General features: G+C 40.8%; 1 protein-coding gene across 1 annotated transcript; it reads right to left on the reverse strand.

The window, feature by feature from the left end:
- Positions 1 to 3,412: 3,412 nt before the first annotated feature.
- On the reverse strand, positions 3,413 to 22,652 carry LOC137885315 (NLR family CARD domain-containing protein 3-like). Its single transcript, XM_068727536.1, has 12 exons — positions 22,460 to 22,652; positions 22,199 to 22,228; positions 18,529 to 18,642; positions 16,048 to 16,158; positions 15,576 to 15,710; positions 15,002 to 15,080; positions 14,686 to 14,914; positions 12,714 to 14,517; positions 12,439 to 12,612; positions 11,032 to 11,205; positions 5,512 to 5,558; positions 3,413 to 5,372 (listed from the first exon to the last, which is right to left on the reverse strand). The coding sequence occupies exons 2-12, from the start codon at positions 22,204 to 22,206 to the stop codon at positions 4,837 to 4,839; spliced, it is 3,411 nt and encodes a 1,136-aa protein (XP_068583637.1). The 5' UTR covers positions 22,207 to 22,228; positions 22,460 to 22,652; the 3' UTR covers positions 3,413 to 4,836.
- Positions 22,653 to 22,654: the final 2 nt, after the last annotated feature.

Below are 22,654 nucleotides of genomic sequence, written 5' to 3' on the forward strand. Positions count from 1 at the left end.
CATTTTTACGCACGGCGGTAAACGACGCGTGTGAAGATGAATGAAGATGTTAAACGACGTTTTACTTTGGTTAAAGGGATTTAAACAAACACAGATACATGTATATACTAAAAAAAGAGACAATATTTCATACATGACACGTTCATTTCGCGTGCGTAAAATGATGGAACCGTCCACGGAGGGGGATCGCCACCATCTCTACGTGCGTCCTGTGTTTCACTTTTCACTCCGGTGCAGTCCTGTAGCTCTGAACCACAAGCTGAACTACAACGTGGTTCTATGTGGTTAGCGGTATGTGGAAATTTTGACTCCCAAATAATATAAATATCAACAAAAATAGCTTATTGATGGCATACTTGACAGTCTGATGCACCTTGAAAACGTTTCTCTACCTTTATTTGAAATGTTAGAACCCCTACCGAATCCTTAAATGACAAGTAGATGATAGATTTGTTTGGGACTCTATTCTCTCGTGGGTTGATCTGGCTCTGAGCGCATCCAGCAGCAGCAGCAGCAGCTCATCGAGCCCTTCTCAGATTCACCTGCACCGAGAACACCTTTGACTCCACTGTGGTCCAACAGCTCCTCCTCTCTGCCACGCTGAGAACTGCGTCACATGCCCGAAGCAGGGACATTCTGATTTGTTCTGTCCCCAAGTGTCCCAACGATGAATTCATGTCACACACTAACCTGGCAACTTAATTCAATTACTCTCCAACTGCATCTCTCCATCGGCCAAAACAACACAACAGTTTGTGTTCGACCCCAGCAAAATAAATCAAAGCAGCAGTGATGTTTGCTGTGATGAACACATCTGGGCTGAACTATTCAGCTTGACAGCAGCTCCTCTCATGAACAGCAGTTTATTTATATTTTGTTAAATTGTTCTTATATTTTTCACTCATCTGAACACTGTCCACCAAATTACCCTTCAAAATAAACCTTTGAATACCTTTAAGGCATATTTTGTACGAGTGAAAAATAGTGCTTGGGTTACGCCGAGCTTAAAACCGTAGATTGTATATAAAAAGCTGAATCTCTAGAGGAGAGCCGGGAGCCTCATGCTCTGGCTGACTGCAGGTCAGCAGCGAGCAGAGACGGAGACCGCTGTAGACGGCATCGGTCTCGGTCTCTGTGTGAAGCAGCGGACCTCCAGCAGCCAGGAGCACGAGCTCCAGCCGGCTCAGCTCGGACCCCGCGCTGACAAAGGTGCTGCAATCCAGTAACCAAGGTGAGGTGCTGTGAATGTCCACACGAGTTTTGTGGTTTGTGTACACATGAATTCACATAAAACAGATACATTCATATCAGAGATCCTATTGAGTTTGTGTAACTTTGAATGATATTTTCTCGTCACACTTTTATTATTTTATTTTTGAATCTTTTTTACTTTAGTTTATTACTTAGTTGTAATGTTTTGATAAGTCACCCTTTATGAAGGGCTAATATGAACTCTATAATAGCTTTTAAATGCTGGTGTTTCTCTCACTATAAATAAAGTCATCGTCTGACGTTAGAAATGTTAGTAAGTCATTAATAAAAGGTCTTGAGTTTCTCAATTTCGAATATGCCATCAGCAGAATGTGTCAGTCAACTGCAATTATACATGTAAACACATCATTAATAATGAATTGTTATATGAATCAATCAATTATGCATTTGTAAATGTAAATATGTTGTAGGTATATTGATATTGTTTTACGACGCCCTGCAGCCCTTTTCTTTCTTTGAAGTCAAAATAAGCATCCAAAATGCACATAAAGGTGTTTATTTTACTGCACCTTGTGATTTGTTTCTGTAGATTTCTCCTAAAATCTTTCTTTCTCTTTTTGAATAAAAAAAAATGCTAATCTCTCAGATAATATGCAGCCATCTAAATTCAAAATAATCACCAAATTTGGAGATATACATGGACATCAGAAAGAGGAGTCAGGACTACGGTTGTCTTCCCCGACAAGTCTTGTTCTGATGCGCCCTCAGGTGGTGGAGGTCTGCTACGGCGTCCTGAAGGAGCGACGCTTCTCTAAATAGGGATCATAATGAAGGAAACAAGGGAAGGTGACCTTTGTTCACTGAATGAAATGTTATTAATACGATAAAAGACGTAAGCAGGTTTTCCTCTTTGCTCTATTTCTCTAAGATATCCAGTTTATCCTACAACGTTCGGCCTGTTGTGACAGTCAATAACAACAGTATATGGAACATATTTCACTGGGGATGTAACAATATACGGTGACTCAATACATCAAACTGAGCAGCTGAAAAGTGGAACACAATGTGGACATATTTTCTTTATTTGAAAGACAAAAGACAGAAAAGTGTCTGGTTTGGGACTACTTTTCTCTCCAACGTTTCTGTGACACTTAAATTGAGGTGTGATGAGGTTTAAAAAGCCCTTTAACCTTTTGTTTCTGTATTCTGAAATTATCAGACTGGTAATATGTTGATAATATCTGAGCCTTTGGTTTCTTTAGTGAAGCCTGGTTCACCCACACAGCTGCTTCCACTTGTGGCCTAATTAGAGCTCTTGTCAGGACTGCGTGGACGTGAACGGACTGAGATCTACTAACACCTTCTGACTCTCCTGTACTCTCCTGTACTCCTGTTAAGCTGCTGCTTAACAGGAGAAAAATCATTGATTTTATGATTTGTTTGTTCGAATTAATAATAATCTAACATGTCTTGTCAGGGAATTTAGAAAGTGGAAATATAAGATTATTTGATATTTACACAATATTTAACAACTATTTGAATTTTTTTTTTTTAAAAAACAAACTATGAGATTCTAACAATTCTTCTTTTAACATGAAGCAACTTTTAACCTTTTTGAAATAAGGAACTGGCGAGACGTCGGCTATGTAGCTGAGCAGCAGAGACCTTGCGTCGCTGGGAAGCTTGGGGAGCTGAAGTCAGGCTAGCTTCAAACACTAGCTGCTGTTGTATCACTTATTTCAGGCTAAGAAGTCGACCTATCAGACAGCCGGATATCAACAGATTGTGTGAGCAACAGGTGGAGGAGGACTGGAAGTACTCCAGGATGGACCTGTTTAAAGAACCACCACTGGAGGAGGAACCCTGTGTGGTTGGGAACCTTCAGGACCCTGAACCCATCACCCTACATGTAGATGCTAATCTGACCCCTACTGCTTCACCACAAACACAACAGCTAATGTCTAAGACCTGTAATCACATGAACACCAAGCATGATAAACCAGCAGAGCATCAAAACTATCTGAGCCAACCAAGTTAGTAAATCACATCAGACTGAAGAACAGCATTTAAGCTCAGTTTGCAGCAGGTCTGTTATTCATATTCATATCAATCATTCAGTGCTGTCAGCCTCTCCCAGGAGAAGAGCTCTCTGACCTTATGGAGACTACGCAGACACCTTCAGAGACCAGCAACACTGGACTTTGGTTGGAATGTACAAAATACAAACCAATTTTATTTAGTTTATACAATAAAAACATTAAAGGTTACAAAAACAGATAAAAGAAAAAGTAAAGAAAAGAAAAAATTAAAATGTCAAAAACCTCAAAAGTTCAGATCACCAATCAGCCTCGTCAAAAAGACTCCAAACCAGAAGCCTGAAAAGAATCCTAAAAAAGCAAAGTCCTGATTCTTTGTTGTCTCCTCCTGTTTCTACCTTTTTACTTGGAGCATCTTGAACTTCCTGGTCCATATATGGTCGACAACTAAACATTAGTAAATCATTGGATGAAGCTGTTTACGTAGTCTTACAGTTCAGGACAGACTTCTTTAAGTTAACTCTTATTTATAAGGTTCCTGTCTGGTCTTCCTGGTGGAACATCAGTCAGGATGTCTCCTAAACAGTTACCATGGTTACAGCATCTGACCTTACATCCTGTTTCCTAAGCAGACTCTGACAAAGATCAGAGCAAAGTATGTAAAACCAAGATTATCTCATTTACTCATCTTAACCATTGGTGATTCTAAAAGCATATATGATCACACATTAATACATGAATGAAAATCACTGAAACATTATCATCATTAAATGAACACATGATCAGTAATAATACAAATCAAAGAATGAAAAGTTAAATCATGACACATTCTGAATTATAATAGATTTTCATTGAATAAACAGCTGAGTTGGTTCTTGATCAGTAGTTTGGTTCAAACTTCTTTTGTCTCTCTTTTGATTTGTTTCTATGAGTTTCTCCAAACTAGCACACAGTCAGTGATGAATGAAGTAAAAGTGAACAATACAACGTGAAGAATGAAGCTGGATTTAACAAATCCTTCATTTTATACAGCGTTGTGATGGTTTTGGACATTTTTGTTTTGACATGATGTTTATGTGGTTTATTATCTAGAATCATCCAAAACTTATCAAAGTTTGTTCATTTGTTACACGATGATCAAATATGATGAATTTAGTTTGTTCAACTCAAAACAACTCTTTACAAGTTGTGATTCTTTTTCCACAGATGCTGAATTTGATCCAGAAAGACTCTCGTTTGACATTCAAAGGTTTTTCTTCACACAAACAAATGTTTCAAGACAACAAAGTTCAGTTTATACACAAAGTAAAAGATGTTTCACAGCTTCTCTCAGACAACACATCATTTCAGGTCATTACATGGACCTCGCTCAGCTCCTTCAGACATCCATCTACAACACCACAAGTCCTAGAGAGCTCTCAACACCCCAGAGTCCAGACCAGCTCAGGTACCCCTCACCTGCTCCAACTGTATTTACAACCACTGAGAGATCAGGTTGGTACTAACATCAGCTGTGTGTGATCCTGTACAGACTGAACTATCTGGTCAGCAGAGAGAAAGTTTCTCTACCAGGAGGAGACTCTCCCTCCTACAGAGAACACAGAGACACTGAGGAAGCAGACCAGGACCCAAACCCAAACCCAGGATAAAGAAGTTCAGTGAATGTGGTGTTGAAGGTGTGGAGGTGGATCAGTGTGTCAGAGGAGACTCTGTAGAAGGACAGAGAGCCAGCAGGACAGTCCACATACACTGCTACTCTACCAGAGGAGGAGGGAGAGGAGGTGGTGATGTATGTTCTTGTCTTATTGTGACAGACAGAGTAACCATCACCAGAGCAGAACAGACTCCAGGACTGATCATTCATTCCAAACACACAGTCACTGTCTCCTCTCTTTCTGATTCCTCTGTAACTCACTGATATATTAACTCTTCTTCTCCACTCGACCTCCCAGTAACAGCGACCAGTCAGACCAGTTCTACACAGCAGCTGAGGCCAGACATCAAATCTGTCTGGATGATCAGGATATGACTGATCCTCCTCCACACGTGTCACCTTCCTGTTGTTGTCAGACAGTTTGAGGTTTCTGTTTACTGTGTTTGTGTCGAGTGTGAGTTCACAGGAATCTGATGGAGAGAACAAGACACAATACAGCTGCAGTTATTAATCTATCATCTGTTTGATGATGACGTCAGAGATGTGAATGAGTGATGTCACAGTTTGAAGATGCTTTGTTTTCATGAATCAAATTCAAAGCACACTTACACTTCCTCAGACCTGGTCTGAACCATCGGACTCCAGCAGGGTCCACCCTGAAAGGAGGAGGGGGGTCAGAGCAGCATGGAAACATGGACATTACATCACTCTCATACACAGAGCTTTGTTCTTCATGTTCACATGGAGCACTTATTATTAATCAGCTCATATTCTTTTACTTCACTGGAGCTTCTTCTGATTGACCCATGACGACAGCTTATTATGTTCACTTATTCATGATATATTATTATCAGTATTATGTTGACAATCATCATCCATTTCAGACTCAGTTTCCTCTACCAGTCAGTCAGTAAATCACATGTTTAAACCTGCATCAATTGATTTCTTTGTCCACTTGTGGTTCAGTGAAAACAAGCTGTAAACACATCTGACATATTATAAGATTATAAAGTAGTTGTGTCGAACATGATATCAACCAGCTGCTTCCACATCCAGCAGTTACACATCAACATGATGATTCATCAGGAGTCTTTGTGTTTGTGTCACCTGATGAATGGAAGTCCAACATTCTCTCTCTTTTAGCTCTGTTTTTGGTCTCCACCACCTCCTGAGGGAAATATCTGTCTCTTTAGCTGCTAAATGCTCCACTATGTTCACCAGCTAGTCTCTAACTGAGTCTGTCTGCTGTTTGCTGCTGAGCAGGTAGTTAACAGTGGCTTCATCACAGCTTGTTGGATGAAAACAGCTGTTGCTGGAAACACTGAGACTGAACCAAACAGGAAATGTGCTGCAGAACCAAAACTAGGAGCTAAAAGAGGCTAAAAAGCTCTGTAGAGCTGAAGAGATGGAGACAATTATCTGTGGGTTCATCACCACAACACAACTCTTCACCATTACACAGAGTCAGCTGATCCGTTGTCAATATAGAAGTACTGATTGTTGGATGTTTTGGTCCTGACAAGCGACCTCTTGTGTTTGTGTAATAATGACTGTTGTCTCTCAGAAGTAAAGGAGAAAGTAGCCTGAAATCACTACAGCGTCACAAACCCTCTGATGGAGGAGGTCGGGGTGGATGATTGGATGTACAAAGTGTCTGACTTTCACACTGCTGTTCACATCCCGTCTCCTAGCAACAGTCAACACTGGTTTCTATTATCTGTAATCTGGGTGCTACAGGTAATATAGTGCTACAGGCTCACTGAGAATGACATGAGACTCTATTGCCCCTCTAAAAAAGAAGATAATAAATAAAAGCAAGTTCACTCCATGGTATAACCTTCAAACCCGCAAATTTAAGCAAACATCACGGAAACTTGAAAGGATATGGCGTTCCACCAATTTGGAAGAATCTCGGTTAGTTTATTGAGACAGTCTTAAACCATATATGAAGGCCCTCCGTAATGCCAGAGCAGCTTATTACTCATCATGAATAGAGAAAAATAAGAACAACCCCAGGTATCTCTTCAGCACTGTAGCCAGACTGACAGAGAGTCACCGCTCTGTTAGTATGTACTGAGTACCTCAGTAGTAATGACTTCATGAACTTCTTCAATGATAAGATTATAACTATTAGAGAGAACATTAATAATGTATTCCTATAGACCTCAGTAGTAATGACTTCATGAACTTCTTTAATAATAAGATTATAACTATTAGAGAGAACATTAATAATGTATTCCTATAGACCTCAGTAGTAATGACTTCATGAACTTCTTTAATAATAAGATTATAACTATTAGAGAGAACATTAATAATGTATTCCTATAGACCTCAGTAGTAATGACTTCATGAACTTCTTCAATAATAAGGTTATAACTATTAGAGAGAACATTAATAATGTATTCCTATAGACCTCAGTAGTAATGACTTCATGAACTTCTTCAATGATAAGATTATAACTATTAGAGAGAACATTAATAATGTATTCCTATAGACCTCAGTAGTAATGACTTCATGAACTTCTTCAATAATAAGGTTATAACTATTAGAGAGAACATTAATAATGTATCCCTATAGACCTCAGTAGTAATGACTTCATGAACTTCTTCAATGATAAGATTATAACTATTAGAGAGAACATTAATAATGTATTCCTATAGACCTCAGTAGTAATGACTTCATGAACTTCTTCAATAATAAGGTTATAACTATTAGAGAGAACATTAATAATGTATTCCTATAGACCTCAGTAGTAATGACTTCATGAACTGAATTTTTCCCATTATCTTATTTTCTCATTGCTAAAGCTACTGTCTTCCTCTGCTTCCAGTCAGCAGCTTGTTTAAAGTAGAGATTTTATCCAATCAGAGTTCACCTCTATGTCTCTAGGTAAGAAGAGAGGCCCGAGGCCTTCAGACTCACAAGTGAATTCCTTTGCAGTTTAAGTAAATGGGGACGATATTGTTGATCGTCATAGTCTTCAACCAATCAGATCTTTAGTTTGACATGTTGGGCGTATTCTTAACATGTCAGAGCTTTCTGGGTGGCCTACAAGTACGTCAGTATTAAGGTGCAGCTCTGCAGTAAGGTGCGCTGTGATTGGTCAGTGGGCGAGCATGTAACTATTGTGAAACTTATGGTAGCCAGCAGAACTGAGTACTAAGAGTTCAAATTGAAAAATATGGAAGAAATTATGATATTTTTAGCATTTTGCTTGCTGTAGATTATTGTTTTTTCTTTACCTAGCTTTGTTTTTTGTGGGATTAAACTCTTTGTCAACAAAGAAAGGAGGATGGAGTTTGTCTTTAAGTGAACAGCATGTGGTAAGTGAACTGCGTTTTTTTTTTTTACATCTAATATCTGAATGGCCCGTGCCCTCGAGTGTGTGGAATCCTGGATTGATGTGTCATGCTTTGTTGTCATATGAATATATGTGACTGGTTCTTGTGAGTTTGTTGTTGTCATTGTGTTAATTATATTGATTTTGACTATATCCATTGTCCGTTAATTACAAAGCATACCGTCATGCACAGAGTTATTGTCCGGACAATTGAATTTGTTTGGGCTGTTTTCTTTTACAAAGCAAGAATTATGGTCTGGAGAAATGGGGATTGTGCGGCGATTGCTTTAGCCCTGTTTGAATCGGTAGGGAACAGCTACCTAAACGCTGTGGGGAGAGTTCGTAGCTTGTGTGCTGCTGTTTTCCTGTTAAGCTAGTTTAGCGTAGCTTCCCAGAACACACCTGCAGTGCCTCAGCTGTGTTTTGTTTTGGGGGTTTTTGTTTCGGGTTCAGAGGTCACACAGCCCGTTGTCTCCTACGTGAGCGCAGTCCACCGAAAAAATTATATTTCCCACAATTTAAGCTCAAAGCAATGCAGAAAAATAAGTTCATGCATTTGTTACCTCTAGATTAGATTACTGCAATTCCTTATCATCAGGCTGCTCTTATAAGTCTCTTAAATCTCTACAGTTGATCCAGAATGCTGCAGCTCGTGTACTAACAAAGACTAAGAAAGGAGATCACATTACTCCTGTTTTAGCTTCTCTGCACTGGCTCCCTGTAAAATCTAGAATAGAATTTAAAATCCTTCTCCTTACTTACAAAGCCCTAAGACCCAGTTTCAAGTTTCAGTCCGGGGGGCAGACACACTCACCACATTTAAGAGTAGGCTTAAAACTTTCCTTTTTGATAGTGCTTCTAGTCAGGGCTGGCTCAGGTTTGTCTTGGACCAGCCCCTAGATAAGCTGCTATAGGCCTAGACTACCTGGGGACTTCCTAGGATACACTGAGCTCCTCTCTCCTCTTCTCTCTCTTTCTGTATGAATTCATGTCCCATTCATTACTAACTTTGCTTCTTCACTGGAGTCTTTGTGCTTTCTCGCCTCACAGGTTTCCGTGGATCGTGGTTATATCTGGACCCAGGTCCAGCCTCCTGCCGTGGGCCTGCCTGACGCCCACTGCTACTATTATTATTGTTAGTAGTCACATTGCTTGCTATTGCCGATACCATTACTGCTTTTTCTATCATCAATATTCTACTATATACACTTCTGCTGTTATTAGTAGTCATCATTTTTTCATCATTATACTTCTCATATACTCTCATTATTTAAATAATGTCTGTCATATGCATTGAATGTGTTGTTACTCTGTAATGTTGTTCATTCTGTACACATGCCATCTATCACACGTCTGTCCATCCTGAGGGATATAGGGATCCCTCCTCTGTTGCTCTCCTTAAGGTTTCTTCTTTTTTTTGTCCTTGTTAAAGTTTTTTTGGGGGGAGTTTTTCCTGTACCAATGTGAGGGTCCCGGGACAGAGGATGTTGCATGTGTACAGATTGTAAAATTTGTGATTTTGGGCTATACAAAATTAGTTGAATTGAACTGGGGGTGAAAATATTACAGTTCAAGTCCGTCTGCATCCACAGAGTGTTGTGGCAATTTATCATGTTGTTCTTTTAGATGTAACTTGTACCGCTTAAACCTGAACATATGCAGATAAGGACATCCGATGTCACCAAACCCAAATAGTAAATGTTATCATATTAAAAGTATTTCTTGTCTGGCTTGCTGTTGTGTCATCCTGATCTCACCACATAACCCTCTTCCATGGATAGCACATACCAAGGCTGGGACCTTGGCCTGGATGTCTCGGCGGACATAGAAAGAGGATGTGCGAAGGGAGGGAAGTAGAGATAATGTGCATATATACTGTGTTAAACCTTTTTTCATTGATTGAACTCCAAACCATACGCGGGGAAAGAGCTCTATCCATTCAGCTGAATTATTGTAAGTGTCTGTTCAATAAATACTTTTTGAGACATTTGAGAGTTTTCTCATCATGTTTTTTTCTCACAGGGAAGTTAAAAATATCAATTTCCAAAACACAGAGCACTGCCTGTGTAACTGCCTATAACTTTAGTCCAGTCCTAAATAAACCTCTTTGGGCTCTGACACACCATGTCCACAATCAGCTGTTGGTTCTTCACTGAGCGTCTGTGGCCAACTGTCACCTGTAGTTTCAACAAGTCGACTCTTATCAGCCAGAGAACTGGCTCTCAGTGCAAAACAAACCAAAACCTGGTAAAGCTGAACTCCTTTAAAACAGAAAAACATTCCTATTGTGATGATTTATCAAGACGGTTTAAACAGATTGTTTCTTAGTCTGTTTGTCTTTTCACAACAATTTCTGGACTAAAGGGCAACACACACTGGTGGCAGAGGACGAGGATCAAAACATGCAACTATTGTTTGATATGAGCGCACAAACCTGCAGCGTGACGACGTTGACACATGTCAACCCATCATGATGCCCGTCAACGTGTCAGGATACACCACTGTCCTATTTTCTAAAGTTGAAACAAGACAACGCTCCAGAAAAACAACAGTTTCATCACCTTCCCTCACTGGTTTGGCTCATCCTGGCTACTGTTACCTGACTACTTCTGTCTGTATTGATGGTCTGATGTGGGACACAAACAGTTTGATGAGTCTCTGGTAGTTTGAGGTCAGCTTGGTGTGTCAGGGTCATATTAACCAGGCTGACAGTGTGACAGTGAGAAAGTTTCCAGCTCTACCTCCTCTATCAGACTGATTGTCTGTGGCTGCAGCAGGCCTCTTCATACCTGAGAGTTTCCAGTCTCCACTGTGGATCCTCCAGGCCAGCAGACAGATGCTTCACTCCTGAGGCTCCTAGGTGATTGTAGCTCAGGTCCAGCTCTCTCAGATGGGAGGGGTTGAAGGTCAGAGCTGAAGCCAGAGAAGCACAGCCTCTCTTTGTGATCAGACAGCCTGACAGGCTGCAAACACACAAAACAACACACATGTCACATAATCTGAGGGAACTGTGAGGGCTGTAAGGTTCCTGCAGAACTGAGATACTGTGGGCTACTGTGGGGTTAAATTAACATTGTTACTGATTGTTTTCTAGTCACAACCAAACACCCACTAATGTCCATCAACAATCTGACAACATTACTGCTAACTCTCTGATTCCTCTGATATTTCAAGAGAGGACAAAATACAATACTATGGTTATGGAAATATATTGAAACTAAATAACTGATTAAAATCATGCAAGCAAAGATAATCTTATGCAGGTTTATTACACATTCATATTGTAAATCACAAATTAGATTTAATACAATTGAATCTTTGATAATTATTCTGAGCAATCAAAAAAAGCAAAGATGATTTGTACTGTGAAAATGTAAAAAAGTTCTTGCAGTTCTAAAAGGCAGTTCAGTGTGATCTACTGTATACAGGAAGTACTGTAGTATTGGTTTCAAGATGAGGGGTGGATATGTAGTGTTCTTTATTTGTGTTAAATGCAAAGTTAGGCTATTCTGTTGTCTTCCTGACTCATTAAAAAAATAATAAGAGTGAGAAGTGAAAAATAGATCTGAAACAAGCAGAGGGGACGAGTGAGCTAAAGCATAAGAGTGAATAAAAGAGAGAGACAGGCAGTCGAGAGGACAAAGTGAGTGAAAAAGAGAAATTTAACTTTATATTCTGATCTCATGTCGGTTGCGTTCTAAAGCAGAAATAAACAACCATCAAACTCTCAGCAGATCGTCACTGTAGAGACAGACATTCAAGTTTTCAGTCTCTTTTCCACCTCTGAATCTCTCCTGTTCATTCATTAATTATATCAAACATAACATCACAAAGCATAAATAAGAGGAACAACAGAATGACCCTGTGATGTTTTATTGTGTTTTATTATGTTTCAAACGCTGTCATTGTTTTTTAATCCACTGTAGATCAAATTTCCTATTCTACAAGGTTTTTATGGTGCAATGGAAAACACAAACAGCAATTCACAAAAATTACTTTTGGACCCTAGTTTAGTGTCTGAGATTAGTTCCTCTGGTTCCATAGCTCTGGTTAATTTTCTGGTGAAAAAGGGGGGTATAGAATCTGAAATCCTGATGAACAAATTAAAAAAATCAGAAAGAGAGAGACTGTTTACACTGTATGGAGTTGATAGTTTAGAGACACATAAAATAATTTCAGACAAACTAACATCTGACCTGAGAGTTTCCAGTTCACAGTTTGGACTCTCCAGTCCAGCAGACAGCAGTTTCACTCCTGAATCCTGCAGGTCGTTGTTACTCAGGTCCAGCTCTCTCAGACTAGAGGACTGGGAGCTGAGAACTGAGGACAGAGCTTCACAGCTTCTCTCTGAGAGGTTACAGTCACTCAGTCTGAAGAGACAACGATGAAAGTTAATCATTTTCTCAGCTTTTCAAAAAATACCAATGCAATTAACTATGAATTCAATAAAACCAACTCTCTCTGTACTTACAAAGCTTTGTTGGAGGCTTTGACCACTGGGAGCAGCCTCAGAAGAGTCTCCTCTGAAGCAGAGTATTTCTTCAGGTCAAACACGTCCAGATCTTTTTCTGATGACAGTAAGATGAAGACCAGAGCTGACCACTGAGCAGGAGACAGTTTATCTGTGGAGAGACGTCCTGAACTCAGGGACTGTTGGATCTCCTCCACTAAAGAACCATCATTCAGTTCATTCAGACAGTGGAACAGATTGATGCTTTTCTCTGGAGACACATTCTCACTGATCTTGTTCTTGATGTACTGGACTGTTCTCTGATTGGTCTGTGAGCTACTTCCTGTCTGTGTCAGCAGACCTCGTAGGAGTGTCTGATTGGTGTTCAGTGAAAGACCCAGAAGGAACCGGAGGAACAAGTCCAGGTGTCCATTTGGACTCTGTAAGGCTTTGTCCACAGCACTCTGGTAGAGACGTTTTGGTTTAAGTTTGTCTCTGAAGACTTTAGACAACCAGGAGGTTGTTAGATCTTCTGACAGCAGATTGACTCCAGAGTTGATGAAGGTCAGATGGACATGAAGAGCAGCCAGAAACTCCTGAACACTCAGATGGACGAAACAGAACACCTTGTCCTGGTACAGTCCTCTCTCCTCTCTAAATATCTGTGTGAACACTCCTGAGTACACTGAAGCTGCTCTGATATCGATGCCACACTCTGTCAGGTCGGATTCATAGAAGATCAGGTTGCCTTTCTGCAGCTGATCAAAAGCCAGTTTTCCCAGAGACTCAGTCATCTCCCTGCTCTCTGGACTCCAGTGTGGATCTGTCTCAGCTCCTCCATCATACTTGATCTTCTTCAGTTTGGACTGAACCACCAGGAAGTGGATGTACATCTCAGTCAGTGTCTTGGGCAGCTCTCCTCCCTCTCTGGTCTTCAACACATCTTCCAGAACTGTAGCAGTGATCCAGCAGAAGACTGGGATGTGGCACATGATGTGGAGGCTTCGTGAGGTCTTGATGTGGGAGATGATCCTGCTGGCCTGCTCCTCATCTCTGAATCTCTTCCTGAAGTACTCCTGCTTCTGTGGGTCAGTGAACCCTCTGACCTCTGTCACCTTGCCAACACACTCAGGAGGAATCTGATTGGCTGCTGCAGGTCGTGTGGTTATCCAGAGGCGAGCAGAGGGAAGCAGTTTCCCCCTGATGAGGTTTGTCAGCAGCACATCCACTGAGGTGGACTCTGTAACATCAGTCAGGACCTCAGTGTTGTGGAAGTCCAGAGGAAGTCGACACTCATCCAGACCGTCAAAGATGAACAGAACCAGGAACTCTTCAAACCTGCAGATTCCTGCTTCTTTGGTTTCAGTGTAGAAGTGATGAACAAGTTCCACCAAGCTGTACTTTTTCTCTTTCAGCACATTCAGCTCTCTGAAAGTGAATGGAAATGTGAACTGTATGTCCTGGTGGTCTTTGTCTTCAGCCCAGTCCAGAGTGAACTTCTGTGTTAAGACTGTTTTCCCAATGCCAGCCACTCCCTTTGTCATCACTGTTCTGATTGGTTCCTCTCTTCCAGATGAGGCTTTAAAGATGTCTTCTTGTCTGATGGTTGTTTCTGGTCTGTGTGGTTTCCTGGATGCTGTTTCAATGTGTCTGACCTCATGTTCATCTTTTACCTCTGCAGTCCCTCCCTCTGTGATGTAGAGCTCTGTGTAGATCTGATTCAGAAGGGTTGGGTTTCCTGCTTTAGCGATCCCTTCAAATACACACTGGAACTTCTTCTTCAGGTTAGATTTGAGTTCACGCTGACAAACTGCAGCAAGAAGTCCTGAATGAACACACAACAAAGAAGATCAATGAGTCAAAGAATAGATTACAACATGTCATTACCTCAAAGAATGAGTCTATGAATATACAGTATTTAGGTCCATCTCTTGAGAAGTTAGTAAACATCCCATCTATCCAGCATATTCAATTTTTAGAGAAATCCTCTTACTGCTCTGCAGACAGTCAGCCAGCTCCTCCTGCTTCATTCTCCTCAGGAAGTGCAGTGTGATCTTGACAAATGCTTCTCTGCTGCTCGTCCTCTGCTCTTCCTCCTCATCGTCCAGCACCTCCTCATCCTCCCTCTGACTCTCTAAGCATTCTGGGTAATCTGAACTCACAACCTTCTGGATCTTCTTTAGCTCGTTCTTCACAAAAGTGACAACGTTCTCCTCCAGCAGCTGGAACACAATCCACTGTTCTAAAAAGTGCAGCATGGAGATGATTGTGAACAGAATAGATGTAAAAGTAGTTGTACATGTACAGACCATGAATATGGAGTCCAGGTGTGTTTGATGCTGCGGTGCAGACTGACCTCTGGGAACCTCTGAGCTCTCCTGGTCCTCTCTGTGGAGGAATTATGAAGAATCAGCTCACATTGTGCCTGTCTACACAGAGACAAACACTAGGTAAAGGTCCATGAAGTGATATCTGGATGTGGATCAGATGAGTCCCTGTAGTGGTAAAGGTTTACTATTCCTGCTGATCCCACTGAGAATCAACAACTCAGTCTTTCAGCTCACTGTTTTCTTCACCAGTCAGTTTGGTTTAGTCCCAACAGCTCTCACCAAGCCCTCCATGTAGCTCTCCCTCCCTCACTGTACACTGCTGAAGTGCCCTGGAGCAAGGCACCCAGAACCTCCAGCTGCTCCAGTGGAGCGTCTCAGTGTCAGACTGGTTGTACTGGGCAGCTCCCAGTGTGAATGTGTTTTAATGAAGAAGAGTGTTGGTCCAAAGAGAACTTCATCTGAGTCAGTAAAGGTTTAACTGAAGATCTCACAACAGAGAATCTGATGGAAATTCATCATCACTTTGTTTTCATCATTAGTTTGAAATCCTCACCTTTGATCAAGAGAGTGGTGTCCATCTTTGAAGACTACAGGACGACGCATAGACCGATCACTCTTCATGGACACACAGCTGGGTTCAGGTCCACGTCCAGGTTCAGGTCCAGGTCCATGTTGTTTCAGTTTCCTCCTGATAGAAACACCAGATCAATTCACAAAACCTGTCAGTGATGTAATACACCTACTGTACTCAGTGTATTTTTATCCTCGTAGTTTTAAGAGACATTTAGTATGAAATCAATGTTTAATTTAGAAATATTTCAATGTTGATGTTGAAGCTGTATTCAGTGCAGCAAAGGCAGGAAAGTATGCAGTGAGGTGACCATGATGGTTGAAGAGCAATGCTGTATAATCAGGATGAAGAGAACAACCATGCGGCGTAAAAGCAGATAGTGTCCTTATGACCTCATCAGCATCATCATCATCATCATCATCACCACTTTTCATCATCAGTTTGAAATCCTCACCTTTGATCAACAAAGTGACGTCCATCTTTGAAGATTAGAGGATGATCTATAGACTTGTCACTCTTCACACAGCTGGGTCCAGGTCCAGGACAGTCTGGTTTCTGATGGATCCTGTTCACATATTTAGTAACAGAGTCAGTGAATCAAAGGCTTTGTGACATGGAGAAGAGTCATGGACAGTTAGAGATGGTCATCTCACCTCTGAGCTTTTGTCTGGCTATCATGTTCCCCACACAGAGTGGTTTTAGGAAATTTGAGGAACCGATGTAGAAGCATTTTAAAGAAAACATGATTTAAATGCCAGAGTTGAACTGTTTGTAGCTCATTCGCTCTGCCAAATATGTTGAGGCAAAGGTTTGATAGGGAATCTGCTGTAGTACCCTGGCACAATAACTCCCCCCCAAAAAAACATTTACATAACACTAGATTGAGTGGAGTTGAGGTCTTCAAGAGCTGAGTGAATGTATTGGAGATACGCTTAAGTTTGTTTTGAGGGTTCTGGAAAGCGTAGAAGACCTTTGAGAAGTGACGTTACAAGCTCGGGCTACCGGATAAGAGTTTTGAGAAGAAGCTTACTCCACTAAGGTGAACTTTGATGGCATGAATCTTTAGATGGCCATCATGAAATGAGCGAAGGTAATGAAAACAGGTCATGGTGACAAGATTGAACATTAGAAAGGTCATGATGTACTGGTCATGTGGTGGAAGTAATGGACACTCTTCCAAGCTGACCAGTTAAAAGAAAGGGTTGAGGGAGATCCAGGGTATCCATGATGAAGTTCTGGGAAACGATGATCAACGGAATTAGGGCGGGAATTACAAGTTGAACGACAGCGTTGAACATGGAAGAACCGATGGTGGATGTGTGTCTGCAAGAGCTTCTGAACTTCTGTAATGAGAAACGAGAAAGTGTTGGAGTTACCCGGACAAGAGGACTGTGTGGAGAACATATTGGTGTGTAATAGAGTGCTAGATTAGGCAGCACATGAACAGCATAATAGGTGGGGCATAGCAGCGTCCTTTGTTGATTACGTAAACGACTGGAAGGTTTTCAGTGTAACAAGGATGGACTTGCTGGACCATTCATGGCCCCATAGAATGGCTGCTGCTACTATGGGATAGATTTCAAAGAGCAAAGAGGAAACGACTTGGCATTCACTTGAAAGCTCCTGGAGACGTTCTGCTTCGAGCCATCTTCCATCATGCAAACCCCCCAAAAACCAACACAAGGTGCGTGGGTAAGTGGGTTGATCATCTTAGAAGAAGGTGATCCAGTTCCAGTTAGTGAGAAGGTTGAGCCAGAGACTTAGCTCAAGTGAGAAAGATTCCAAGAGTGGTGAGTCAGAAGGCTAGTCCAATCCCAGCACCTGGTCCAGATTCCCCTGCTAAGGCTGGCTGATGTGATTGCTGAGAGTGGAAAATTGGGGGCGCTGGTGGTGCAGTCGCTCAAAACATAGGAAACGGGACAACCAATGAGTGAGCGGGAATCATTGTCTTGAACAAAGACACCATGGAGTGTCATGGAGAAGGCCTGGTCGCTACGCTGGCTGAACGATACTGAATGAACAGTTCTCTCAAACAGGGACTTCTGTTATCTGCCCAGGAATAACCACAAATTGAAGCAGTCATAACACATTTCTGTAACTTCGTGATGGCTTACGTAACCTAACTACATACCTTATATATATATACTGTATATATATATATATACATACCTAACTACATATCTTATATATATATATATATATATATATATATATATATATATACATATCTTATACATGCAGCACGTTAATGATGACGTACTTTTTGGCCAGCTAGAAGGCTCTGATAGGTCAAAGAATACGCCCAACATGTCAAAATAAAGATCTGATTGGTTGAAGACTATGACACTCAACAATATTGTCTCCATTTACTTAAACTGCAAAGGCTTCACTTGTGAGTCTGAAGGCCTCGGCCTCTCTTCTTACCTAGAGACATAGAGGTGAAATCTGATTGGATAAGAGCTCTACTTAAAACAAGCTGCACTGGAAGCAGAGCAACTGAGGAAGACGGTAGCTGTGCAATGAGAAAATAAGATAATGGTAAAAATATTTTTATAAATTATAATACATGTAGTGTATTTATGAAAAATTATAAAATAGCTATAACTTTGTGATTCTGTTTAGGCCAGCAGAGAAGGCTTTGCTGGCCCTGACGGCCCACCACTGATGTTTGTTGGAGTTCCTTGCACTGCAATTTTTACTTTGGACAATTTTTGTTTCCGTATTAAATCATCATCAAATAAATCCTTCTGCTTCCGTGCCTCTCTGCTCTTGATTTACACACAAACACATACAAACCAGTTAGTTAAATATATTGAGTTCAGTCATGATTGATCATCATGAAAACAACACTGTAAATGATGCACGACCAATTCTGTGTTTCATAACTGAGAATCAGAACAGCTAGTCATCTGTTTCATCTGTTTCAAGAACTTACTCTGGGTCATAAGAACGGCGTCCATCTTTGAAGTCAAACAGATGATCAGTAGACCGATCACTCTTCATGGACACACAGCTGGGTACAGGAGACTTTTCTCTCTGCTGCTGTGAACTGATAGAAACACTGACATTTACTGAACAAACAATAATTATTTCTCTGCTTTCACTGGTTTTATTGGATGGTCAAAGTTATGTCATTGCAATTAAAGTATTTGAAACACGTCTTGCTTATGTTTATTCAACATGGGACACTTGTGTGTATTTCATGCAGCTTTTTTTTTTTTTTGAACCAGTGTGTTAGTCAGGTGACTTAAGACTGTTGACCTGCCACATCACTCATGTAAATGGTTTGGTCCTCTCCTGTCTGATAAAACAAACATCCATGTTCTCCAACACAACTTCTCTACTCTGTTCTTTAAACTGGCTCCCAGCCTCAGCTCCAGACTCTGGTGCTGGTCTACAGGGAAGTCAAGGGAACTGGTCCTTCCTACTTATGAGCCATGGTCAAACCCTGTCCCTCAGAGGACCCTGTGGTCTCTCATCTCCATCATCACTCTGTTCTGTTCTGGTCCCACAGTGGTGGAATGAACTGCTGAAATCAGGACAGCAGAGTCACTGAACATCTTCCACCACCATCTGAGAGCCATCTGTCACACGACACCTTCACACTCCTGATGTACATCTCATTCCTTTAACATATTAAAACGTAGCTCTCTAACATACTTTCAGTTGTTTATTTGAGAAGGATGTACTTTCATGTTTTCATGACATGTACCTGAAGAGCTGGTTCAGTTTGACTGCTCTGATTGTAAATCACTGTGGACTGTAATAAACTCTGTCCCTCATTGATTGTCTGAACTCAAACACACTGTCCTGGTTAGTTGAATGATGATGAATGTTTGCTTGAAAAATGTCTGAAGTCTGAGTCAAATATTTAAGCTGTTCATCTGTAAAACAATGTTAACAAAGTAATGAGTGTGAATGAATGCAGCTGAACATGAAGTCCGTTGACTGAGTGTAAATCTTACTGACCACCAGGGGGAGCTCAGCAGCTGAGGTAGAAACATAAAGCTCCACCCTCTGGACCTGAACCCTGAGCCCTCCTCCTGTAACTCTGTGATGTGTTCAAGTGCTCTATGTTAATAAGACCGTCACACTGCTGGGTCCACAGGGTGAACACAAGGACTTCAGTCGTTGCCATGGATACAGCATGACATGTGTCATGTTGAACCTGAGATCATCTCACTGTTTGTCTAAAGAGCTCCAGTCAGCATTTGAATCAACAACTTTATTTAAAATGTTCAGTCTGCTGCTTCAGACAGTAAAACAGACACATGATGTCATTTACAGTAAATATAGAATACAAATAAATAAACTCTTCACACAGCTCATATTATTGTGACATGAAACCCTCAGCTGATCCTCTTCACACTCACAGATGATCCTATTTGTTTCTGTTGGATTCAATGCGAAGAAAAACTCTGCAGATGACATAGAAATCTAAATGATAAACCTCAATTTATCAATGCAGCAACATCAAAAACAATTACTTATCATAACTAATAGTTATTGGTTCCAAAATCAGTGAAGTATCAAAGTCTAAACTGAAGTTCAGTATCAGAATTTAATCTAACGACTGAAACTGTTTTATGGATTTATGGGATTATCATGAGCCAATGTTCAAGATCAGCGAAACAGATCTCTGCAACTAGTCCCTAGACCTCAGCAACTAGTCCCTAGACTTATACAACTAGTCACTAGACCTCTAGAACTGGTCCTTAGACTCCTGCAACTAGTCCCTAGTCCTCTGTAACTAGTCCCTAGACCTCTAGAACTAGTCCCTAGACCTCTGCAACTAGTCCCTAAACCTCTAGAACTGGTCCCTAGACTCCTGCAACTAGTCCCTAGTCCTCTATAACTAGTCCCTAGACTTCTAGAACTAGTCCCTAGACCTCTGCAACTAGTCCCTAAACCTCTAGAACTAGTCACTAGACCTCTGCAAATAGTCCCTAGACCTATACAACTAGTCCCTAGACTCCTGCAACTAGTCCCTAGACCTCAGCAACTAGACCCTAGACCTCAGAAACTAGTCCCTAGACCTCTGCAACTAGTCCCGAGACTTCTCTGCATACATTGGTTCTTACTTCATAGACTGATAAGTTCAACATAATAATGCATTAGATAGATCGATAGACTTTATTTCAGACTCAGGTTCCAGAGAGACAAATACATAAAATGACATACACAAACAGTAAAAGTACATAGGCCTAGCAATGCCTTACAAAGAGACAGCTGTACCAATGTCGCCACAGCTGGGACTGGTAGCGTGTGCTACTAAACCTTATGTTGGCTAAAACAACTATGATCTCATTTTCAGAGTCATTCAGTCAACCAATGAATTTATACATGAGATTTCTCAAAACAGCTTGGAAGGTATTGACTCGTGCAGCCACAAACATTTCACTAGCACTACTCCACCTCGGTCTCTTTAGCAGTATTCTCATGGCGTCATTATAAGCTACTTGAAGTCTCTGTAAGCTCTTCTTTTTGTAGTTTGACCACAAGTGTGCAGTGTAGAGTGGTGTGCAACATGCTCTGAACAGAGACATCTTCATTCCATCTGTACGCATACCAAACTTGCGTGAGAGACTGTTTGCTTGTGCATACATCATATGACATTGCCTAGAAATGTCCTTGTCATCGGTCATGTGTTCTGTTATAAAATGACCAAGATATTTTACTTCATCACAGACACCAAGATCAGACAATTTGAAGTCAGGGAAGTTTAAACATTTGTCCTCTTTGGTTTGACAGATGCACTCTTACTGGCATTGTATTTGATGTTATGTTTGACACCATACACAGTACATATAGTAAGGAGCTGTTGAAGACCAACGCTAGATGGACTAAAAATCACCAGATCATCTGCGTACATGATATGGTTAACCAGAGTATTTCCAATCATGCACTCAGTATTACAGGCTTTCAGTTGCTTGGACAGATCATCAATATATAGATTAAAAAGAATTGGGGACAAAATTCCCCCTTGTCGGACACCATTACTAACCCCAAATGGGGCTGAGACACTTTTACCCCATTTTACTTGCATAGTCTGGTGAGCATACCAGTAAGCCAGAATTCTCACAACGTATGTGGGGACGCCTCTTTGGCTCAATTTAAAATACAACTTGCTATGATTAACACGATCAAAAGCTTTGGAGGCATCGATGAAACACATTAAAACTGATGAGTTTTGACCTCAGCAACTAGTCCATAGGCCTCTGCAACTAATCCCTAGACTTCTCTGCATACATTGGTTCTTACTTCATAGACTGATAAGTTCAACATAATAACACATTGTCATTGAGTTTATCAGGTTATTAATTAATAGTAGAAATGGACCTTTGATCTATGAGAGCACTTTGACAAACAGAGGCCTCAATAAACATGAAATATGAGCTTCATAAAATACCTGAAGTATCAAAGTCCAAACTTTAGTCCAGTATCAACTCAATCTAACGACTGTATCTGTTTTATAGATTTATAGGTTTATTATGAGTAAATGTTCAAGTGAAAGAGCAGAGAAACAGTCAACATCACGTTAGTAAGAATGAATATGTTGAAGGTAAAACAGTATCAAATGTAGTGAGAAGTGTTGAGTGTGATACCTTTTCATGTTGCTGATAAGCTGCAGCCACCTGATGAAGACAGACAGACGGGTTCATCGTTAGTCTTCAGTCTCATTTGATTTGTGTCTCATCAGGAAATCAGATCTGTTTCTGTATGTAGACTTTACAGACAGCCAGCTGTAGTTTCAAGTATCTGTTGTCTGATCAACTTTGTGCTGTGGACTCATTATCAAAGACAGGAGGTCAACACACGAACCAACAAAGAGCAGCTCGTTTGTCATCAATTCAAGTTCCACTTACTCAGTTTCTTCTCATGAACTTCAACACTCTGCAGCTCTCTGCTGTCTGGACCAGGTCTGTGTGGAAAAAGCGTTTTCTGTTCATGTGAGTGGGACGATGAACTCCATCAGGATTAAATCCTCTTCTTCTTCTTCATCAGTCCTCAGTGTCTTCAGGCTGCTGTCACACTCCAACACGTTAATAAACCAGTGTGAA

This window comes from Cebidichthys violaceus, unplaced genomic scaffold (genome assembly GCF_023349555.1).
Source record: "Cebidichthys violaceus isolate CVI_PGR_0920_01 unplaced genomic scaffold, fCebVio1.0.p SCAF_10, whole genome shotgun sequence".
NCBI lineage: Eukaryota > Metazoa > Chordata > Actinopteri > Perciformes > Stichaeidae > Cebidichthys > Cebidichthys violaceus.